At 27.7% G+C, this 9,176-nt stretch overlaps 3 protein-coding genes across 3 annotated transcripts; 1 reads left to right on the top strand and 2 right to left on the bottom strand.

Moving 5' to 3' along the window:
- Window positions 1–2,202: 2,202 nt before the first annotated feature.
- LOC119679452 (small lysine-rich protein 1-like) lies at window positions 2,203–3,769 on the bottom strand. The gene is made up of 2 exons (XM_038091811.1): window positions 3,587–3,769; window positions 2,203–2,271 (listed from the first exon to the last, which is right to left on the bottom strand). The coding sequence occupies exons 1-2, from the start codon at window positions 3,767–3,769 to the stop codon at window positions 2,203–2,205; spliced, it is 252 nt and encodes an 83-aa protein (XP_037947739.1).
- Window positions 3,770–6,001: 2,232 nt separating this feature from the next.
- Window positions 6,002–8,204, top strand: LOC119679453 (serine protease snake-like; the record flags this gene model as incomplete). Its single annotated transcript, XM_038091812.1, is given in 5 exon segments — window positions 6,002–6,034; window positions 6,180–6,701; window positions 6,774–6,910; window positions 7,438–7,547; window positions 7,623–8,204. Coding segments are annotated over 4 exon segments (1,130 nt in total), but the record flags the coding sequence as incomplete, so codon positions are not given.
- A 531-nt stretch (window positions 8,205–8,735) lies between these two features.
- On the bottom strand, window positions 8,736–9,170 carry LOC119679454 (serine protease snake-like). The gene is made up of 2 exons (XM_038091813.1): window positions 9,088–9,170; window positions 8,736–9,002 (listed from the first exon to the last, which is right to left on the bottom strand). Exons 1-2 carry the CDS (start codon window positions 9,100–9,102, stop codon window positions 8,835–8,837), a joined length of 183 nt encoding a protein of 60 aa, XP_037947741.1. The 5' UTR covers window positions 9,103–9,170; the 3' UTR covers window positions 8,736–8,834.
- Between the last annotated feature and the right edge of the window lie 6 nt (window positions 9,171–9,176).

The raw sequence follows: 9,176 nt of genomic DNA on the forward strand, positions 1-9,176 counted from the left end.
TAAAACAAATCCAAAAATAGCTAGTGATATCACTACTTTCGACACTGAATGCACAATTTTTTTTTCTTCTAATATATATGTACGTATATAAGTATATTATATATGTTTTTAATTATGTACTTCTTGCACCCGAATCAGAACCGGCAAATATTTCTGTTCCCAACGAAACGCAATGCTAGACTGTGTGATTTTTGAGTGTTCCTCTCGAATTTATCTGTGATTCCATAAACAAAATTCTGCTTCGGATTGTTTCGTTTGAGTTTGTTTACCTTTTTTAATGCCTACGATTGATATTTTTAGTGAACTCGGTACACTCATGGACCAAATCAACTCGTGGACCTTTCAATGTGAACGTTATTTTTCATATCTTCTCAGAGCAATTCATTCCATGCAATTATGTTTATTTTACGATTTTTTTTCGCGATTGTCAAAATTAAAAATGTTTTTCCAAAAAGCTGCAAAATTTGTTGTTTTTAAATAAACAAAAAGTTTCTAGAACATATCTTTTTTTTCGTAAATAAATTTATTTGTTTTAAGTGTTTTCGTTTGTCTTCTATTTTCACATTTCTTATATTCTATTTGTGACTTATTATGTTTAATTTTAGATCTTGTGATGTGTTTGACCAAGTTAAGTGGGTGTATTAATAGGGCTCTTTACTTTTATGACAATTTGATTCGAATTTAAATATCTAAAATTAAAACACATTAATATTTTGATCCAAATAATTTGATTTATCAATAAACTCTACTCATAGTAAAGAGAGTAATTTTGATGTCATATGAGATGGAATATGTTTCCTGTATTAACTCCGACCTAATTAATAACAGTTTCCAAGCCGAAGTCTTTGTAATTAAAAAAGCTGGCTGACTAATTTCACAATAGAATCTACAAAGGAATATGCTGTGATCTTCTAAGAAGTTAGATTTGCAGTACCTCTACTACTCTGCACCAGCTTAACTGCCCAACAAGCAGTTAAAGACAATTGAAATCAAAGAGTAAACTGGGCTGATTTCACTAGTATCGGTTTCAAAATAAAATATGAAAAAACAAAAAAATAAAATTTTATTGGTTCCTCTACTAAAAGTGCATTAAATATCACGGCTATTCATTTTGAAAAGGGTTCCGAAATATATTTAAAACATTTTTCGAAGATTAGCCGAAGATTATCCAAGTGATCATACAACAATCTTTAAAAGTCAAAGATCGTTCAAGATAGAGCTAAATTTATCATAATTTTTGATAGATCTTATGGATTCCCTAATATCCGGAGGAAAGGAATGATATTAAATTCCTAAATAACTCTGCAAAAAACAATTAAAATATTGGTGTCTAAGTTGAGGAACACCAATACTAACCTCGAATATAAAGTACTTAGAAATATATTAACAGCATTTTTCTAAGACTAACCGAATGTATAATTGTGCGAAATATCCAAGTAAACATAACCATAAAATAATTGTTCAAAAATCAGATATTATTAAAGATATAGCTTATATAGATATAAGATTAAAGATATAAGATATAGTATTAAAACTCTTTCACCTGTTTCGGAATATAAAGGAGATATCAAAAGCACTTTTTTTGAGATTATCCAAAAATATTTTAGTGTAATAAGTCTAAATTCATCATAAATTAGTTTTTTATTACCAGAGATCCTCAAGGATAGGGTTAGAATAAAAGTAACATGACTTGAAGTGGATTTTGGGAATTTTGTAAAAACGGGGGGCCATCAAAAGTACTCTTATGAGGATTGAATGCTGATCTCTGATAAAAAGATTAGCAAAATATATATTTGTGCGAAAATTCCAAATTAACAAGACCATACAACAATCTATTAAAAATCAAGATTCCGCCTATGTAGCACTGAAATAGAAATATCAAAAATCGTGGTGAATTTGATTTGTCTCACCGAGACGTACTGAAATCTTGGGCATCACTTGTAACGTATGTTGCAGTAGCTGCAGATATAAAGACGAAAAATAGACAAATATGTTTTTATTTATTTGTATTAACAATGACATTTTATTCCATATGTACGTAAGATTATTTGAAATATTGGCTTATAATAATATTGATTAATATTTGTAACAATATTGATATTATTAGTAAATAATAATAAGTAATTTTTATACATATATGTTTATACTAAAAAGATGAATATATAGTTTAATATATAGTTAGAGTTATATACTATATATGATTCAACGTTTTCCTTTTTTCTTTTTCTTTTGTCCATCGGGCCAAGCAAAACCTCGCGCTTTCAAAACATCCTAGAAGAAAAATTAATAATATTTACTATAAAGTATTTAAGATTATGAAAATATTTACAAAGAAATGCTTAATATCATTATCTGAAGTCGTTAAATTATACATAGATCGAAAATATCACAATGCAAGAGAATTAGTCTACTAAAAATCACTTCGCTCACTCAAGCAGTTAGTTCTCAACTTAGGTAGGGAATACCTACACAAAACAATTGTTACAAAAGAATAAAAAATTAAAAAAGTGCTATATAATATTACCGAAAAATATAATATTATTACCGAAAAAAAATAAATATACTTTTGCAATGTGAAAAAAAGGCATAAAATACATATATTAAAATAATATAGTTTTAACCTACTTATATATAGATTTTAAAAAACATATACAGATATATCTTATGATATATTTTAGAATAAAATATATTTAATATTAAAAAGAAATTTGAGTACCAAAAATTATATTTATAAAAACAAGCACCCAACTGGAGATTTAACATGATTTAACAGACGTAAGAAACTAGATGCTACGGTATTTCCAATATAGTATCCCTCTCAATTCTTACCATGGTACTGGCAGAATTTCCATATTAAGACCACGGTCGACTATATGCAATTACCTTAACTTAGGAAACCCTGAAATGCATCTGACCAAAACTGAAAACGATTTTTTTTGAATACATTCCGAAATTCATTCTGGTTACGTTTCGTGTTATGTTCTGTACTAATTTCAAGCCGAATATATACTAAATGGAAATTATCCAGAAACTAAGAGTTATATCCTACTATTCCTATAATCATATTCTTAAGTATAATTAAAATATGTTTATTGTAATAATACTGCAACAGTCATATTAATAAATTGGATTAGTAAAGTACCTCTGGTAACCAATTTGAAATGAAGTAACACAAAAAATTACATTAAAAATCCTTTCCGAAACTCATTAGATTTCCTACAAACATCATTATACTCCTTTAAAGTTATGATCAGTGTAAATTAATTAACAACTATAAAAAAACGCAGAAACCAATTTTGGGAACATCTAACTTCTATTGCCCCAATATTAATTATATTTCTTTAAAAGTCAAAGGGTTTAACACAAAATATAACACCTATGGTGATATAGGATTTGAAATAATTTAAATTACATGTGAACTACTATCTTTACGACTTTAATTAGCAACACAATCCTTAGAGATAATAAAAAAAATAAAACTGTACATTTACATCTTTTAGATTTCTTATTTGAATTATAATAATGAAGTCTATAAATATTTAATAAAACAATAGCTTATAATGAAGAAAAGATATATAACACAAACCTGCACATTATGACAAACGTAGTAAGCATTTTCCATTGCTGCATCATTGAGTATGTCACAACCTACAGATTTGGATCCACCGCCAGTTTTTTTCTTACCGCCTTCTTTCTTTTCTGTAGTTTCTTCATTATTGCTGGCTGTAGAATCTTTACTATTCCGTTTCTTCTTTGCTTTGGCACCCATTATTTTCAGAATCTATTATTTACTATATAAATTATTCATTTTTATAAAAAGGTAATGTTTTGTTTTAAAATAAACTTGTTAGTATTGATTAAAAATAAAACAAAGTACTGTTGCTTTAGTAACTTCTTGTTTGTTAGTTCTCTCGATACTTCAAAGGAGAAGTTATTGAGAGAGGTTACACTGAAAAATAATAGAGGAAAACATTGTTTAAAAATAAATAATATATTAAGTGACTTTATTTTTTAAAAAATTATGAATAATAATATCATTATAGTAGTACTAATATAATATTATTATTAACAGAAAATTGTTCTGCGGTGAAAGAAAAAACATCTCTATAGAAGAGCATAGAGATAGAAGTATCTCTATCTATTCCGTGTTCTACCTTTTAGATACTAGTATCTATTTTTAATGTAGTATATGCAACATTTTTTTTCGATCATCTTTCTAATCCCAGGAATAGAGGTTCATTTAGCTTAATTGGTAACTATAGGAATATGATTATTATGAATATTATTATTATGAAAAAAGAAATTTAATAAAAGTTATATATCATTTTATATAATATATATTATGTATTACTTGTATTACTTAAAAGCATAAAAAAAACCATAGCATAATAGTATTTGCTGTTCCAACGCTTTGTGTATATTATCATAAACATTATTTTTACGCTCATTGCTTTAGCCGTGAGATACAACAGTGTTTCATAGAGGATGGGTGTCTTTTGAGACTCAAACCCTGTTAAAGTATTTCAAACTGATTTATAATAATTATAATGGATTTTTTTTCAATTGAATATGTTTACATGAACTTTAAATTAGTTTTAAAAACCTTTCTTGAACAAGTCTTTTTATATGTCACGGCATTTATGGCCCATTTATGGATCTTCCTTAAACAAGTCTTTCTATACGTCACTAATGAGGTAGCGGCATTTATCGCTCCAAGAGTAGAAACATAATTATATTTTATAATAAAAGGAGGTTCCATAGGATGATGTCTTCTTAGTTACTTTTCTGTGGTATGTGTATCAGGCAGGTCTACAGTAAGCAGTATGTATGTTGACCCTTTTTTTCGAGTCAGCGCAACTGGACACTTTTACTCTTTGATAGCTGGGGGTACTACAGGGTCCCACCCATCTCATTGACTAATTTGTATTTGTACTTTTTTGATCATTTGAGAAGTAGTTTTTTATGTTCTTTTACTTTTTTTGTGTGGGGAATTTATTCCTGTCTACATTTTTTTTTCATTGTTACTGATTTTACGTATAGAAAAATTATCCTTAGCTTCTTCTTCCTGTTTGTACTACCACCCTGTCTATACTACAACATTTATCAAAACATTTTAATATATTTTTATTTAGATTTTAATTAGAATATGTCACTAATTGCATCACATTTATTGAGTTAATTGCGAAAGTGTAAACGTATGCTTGGAAATTTACAAACCATTTCGCACATTAACGAAAATTTATATGCTTGATAATTATTAATAATCTAGGAAACACATCTATAACAAATATAAATCTTTATATTATTAGATTATTGTATTAAGACAATAAAATTACTAATCTGCAATATGTGCAAACCTTAATTACGGTCCTATGACCTTTTTTAATTATGTGCATATAGGGTAGATATTCTTTTGTATTATATATTAAAAGCACTTGCTATAATAATAGGGTTCACTAACTGAAGGTAAAATTTTTTGTCCCTAATTCTTAGAAATGCATTTACTTGGCGTCTAAGTTGCGAACAGAAATGTGTATATGTCAGTTGAAAAGTGAGAATCTTTGCAAGAAACTTGCCGAAGTCTGACCATTTTACACGGTATGTTTATAAGTTTCAGGAATTTTGTAACCTAGCAAAATAGTATAAAAGCATTGAATGCTAATAATAAAATACAGTCGTTTAAAAATATTTAAGCAGTTTATATTTTAATATTTGGTTCTTCGAGTATACTTCCATATATATTTTATATACGTACAAAACTTCATATATGTTATTATAGGGTATAACTAGTGATCGACATGACGGATTAAAAAAATGTTCAAAAATATTATTTTGTTAATAATAGGCTTACATTAATCTTACTTATTTCTTTTGTAATTTTTCTTTATTAAGTTTTTGTAAACACATGTTATCAAAAATTTTATATTTTGTTTAATTAAAATCATAAATAAATTATATTTTGTATGAGTGATGTTCATTTTTAAACTAAAGTTACTACTAATTTTGTTATATTTTTTAAGACAAGCTGTACAGGGTAAATATCAATTTAATATTATTACCTAAAAGACTCAAATATAATTAAAAAAAATATTATATATAGTAATATAAAAAACAAAATAATTATTATATTATTATAACATATAATAAATATATAATAAAACTTATTCATATATTTCTAGCATTAAATGTATCTCCAATATATCAGTATCACACCACACGCTACACCTTGGCAAATGGATGGTCACACAATACTAATCAATTTGCTGGGAAGATAACAGCTTCAAATTTATCACGCGTAAAAAAGACTATTAAATCAACCAATCATTTACCAAATAGTCTTAATGTCGAGAGTGAAAATGTACCAGCTACGTCTTCAGTACAACCGAATAATCCGGTACCAATGTTGCAACCTAACCCATTCGCAAATAAGTTTGGTAAAAAAATTAAATTTGTGGATGAGAACCACATTGGACCCGGTAATGAAAATGCACCATTACGTCGTGAAGAAGGTAGCTTTTGTAGACGCCAGTTTGATGGCCGTGGTGGTTATTGTATTTTAGCTTATCAATGCTTACATGTAATTCGGGAATATAGAATGCATAATATTAAAATCGATGTCTGTACGTATAGAAAAAGTATACCTGTCATTTGTTGTCCATTATCGGATAAGCATGTTGATCACGAAAGAATCAGCGCAAAAAGTAAGTGTAATAATTTATTTATTAATTTTATACAAAATGTTTTAAACTAATAATTATAATTATTTATTTAAGAATGTCAAGAGTATCATGAAGTTATAAGAAATGTTAAAATAGGTCAACTACGTAATTTTTCTGGTAGAACTTGTGTACCCAGTGTACCTATGATAGTTGGTGGACATTTAACAAGCACAGTGGAATATCCACATATGGTAAGTACAAAATTTAGTAACGAATATAAACTTTATATAACTTTGAAAACAAAAAAAGTATTGTTTTCGTATTGACTCCGATATCACTAGAAGTGGAATTTTATTTTCTTAAAACAGATTTTATAATTACGGTCTTAATGTGATTCTAATAACATGAATTTCTTCACTTTAAAAAGGCTAAACTTAAAAAATAATAAAAAAATTGAGCCCGTGTTTGGTTTTGATCTTTGAGAATTAGCTCTTCGACTAGACTAACCCCTGTACTGCTATAGCGGTTCAAAACCTGTTCAGTACTTTTTAACTAAATTCACTTTATATTAATCTCTTATTACTTTTTATTTCCATAAAGTCTATATTTACCTAACATTTCTTACAAGTACCTGTTATATATCTCGATCTACAATAACGAAAATGGATAGTGTCCATTTAACGCAAAAAAAAAAACAACCCAATATATAATCCTATAATATATATTCAAAAATATAATCATATAATATAGTTTTAAAAGAAATCAATTTATGCTATAGGCTGCCTTGGGATGGACACAAAACAGTGACGATACTAAATGGGGCTGTGGCGGTACATTAATTAGTGAATTTTTTGTTTTAACTGCTGCGCATTGTATTTCCTCCAGTAGGTAAGTCATAACACTTACAGCTCTACTTTATTATTATATATATAAATTTATTATAAATATTGCTCATTTTTGCAGTAAACCTCCTGATATGGTACGTTTGGGTGCTGTGAATTTAAATATTACGTCCATTTATCAGCAGGATATAAAAATACTTCTAATAATATTACATCCAAAATATCAGTCATCAAGTTATTATCATGATATTGCTTTATTAAAATTGACCAAAAGAGTTAAGTTCTCTAAAGTAGTTCGACCAGCATGTTTATGGCAATTACCAGATATTGAAATATTAAGCACCTCAGCTACTGGTTGGGGGCGTACAGAATTTATGGGTCCAAAATCTCAAGATTTACAAAGAGTTGAGCTTAATATAATTGATCAGAAAGTTTGTAAAGATATATATCAAACCGAAAGACGTTTACCACGTGGTATAGTTGATGAGCAATTATGCGCTGGATATTTAAAAGGGGGCAAAGATACTTGCCAAGGCGATTCAGGAGGACCTTTACATATAGAAATACCAGAATTTAATTGTGTTAAATTTGTGATCGGTATAACATCATTTGGAAAATTTTGTGCTGCTCCTAAAGCTCCTGGTGTTTATACAAAAATATATTCCTATTTGGATTGGATCGAAAAGATCGTTTTTAAAAATATATAATATATATAAATTTTTTATTTCCGTGTTACTATATGTGTATATATATGTAGTATTTGTTAAGTTGGACAAGTATAATATAATATAAAATTAAGCATAAAATATCTGGTTCTTTTAATTAAAATTATAATTAATAAAATAAAATTAATTAAAAATGTGATTTTCTTGAAAAACTATTGCTGTAATCCGTTGTGAGACCCAGGATTCGCCTTGTCTAGCATGTTGTAAGTGATGAGATAAAGATGGTATTTGATAAGAAAAAATTAATTATGAGAGAACTGAAAATGTGAATAGGATGATTGAGCTAAGTTTTAGAAACCTTATGAAAATTTAAATAGATGGGCAAGGCAATGATCTTGAAAACGGCTGTGAATATATCTCGGAGCTATATGTCAAACTTGATAAACAAAAGCAGATACCAATTTGTGTAAAGGGTTTCTCATTAAAAAGTAAATAATTGTTCTATACAAATGATTTTCCAAATTTTATTTTAACTCTGAAATATTCGATATATATTTTTAATTGGTATACATATATATTTTTTTGAATCATTGAACTATTTAGTTAAGACAAAGTTTATCTTCTTTTTTTAAAATTTGATTGTTTTAACGAATAAATAAGTTCTAAAATTATTTCCACACAATATCCTCGATCCAGTCAATATAAGTTGAAATTCTAGTATATACACCTGGTGTACCAGCTGCACAGCCTGAACCAAAAGATGTTAAACCAACTATATATGGCACGATGTTGTTATAATTTGGCAATTTCATCAGTAATGGACCACCCGAATCACCCTGTAATTAGAAAAATATTATAATAAGATTAAATAGTATAAAATGAAAATGAAAAAAGAAAATACATTTAATGAACAATGCTTACCTGACAGGTATCCATAATACCTTGAGGGTCCCCAGCACATATTTGACCGGTCGTTACACCACGTGGTAACTTTTCTTCTTTTTTATAAT

The sequence above is a fragment of the Teleopsis dalmanni genome, chromosome 2 (genome assembly GCF_002237135.1).
Source record: "Teleopsis dalmanni isolate 2A chromosome 2, ASM223713v2, whole genome shotgun sequence".
In the NCBI taxonomy this organism is placed as follows: Eukaryota; Metazoa; Arthropoda; class Insecta; order Diptera; family Diopsidae; genus Teleopsis; species Teleopsis dalmanni.

What these genes read in the sequence shown, in the direction of transcription:
- LOC119679452 (XM_038091811.1), bottom strand. Translation starts at nt 3,769, where the DNA reads ATGGGTGCCAAAGCAAAGAAGAAACGGAATAGTAAAGATTCTACAGCC. An exon ending in ACGTTTGTCATAATGTGCAG is followed by an intron (nt 2,272 to 3,586) that starts GTTTGTGTTATA and finishes TTTTTCTTCTAG; the next exon opens with GATGTTTTGAAAGCGCGAGG.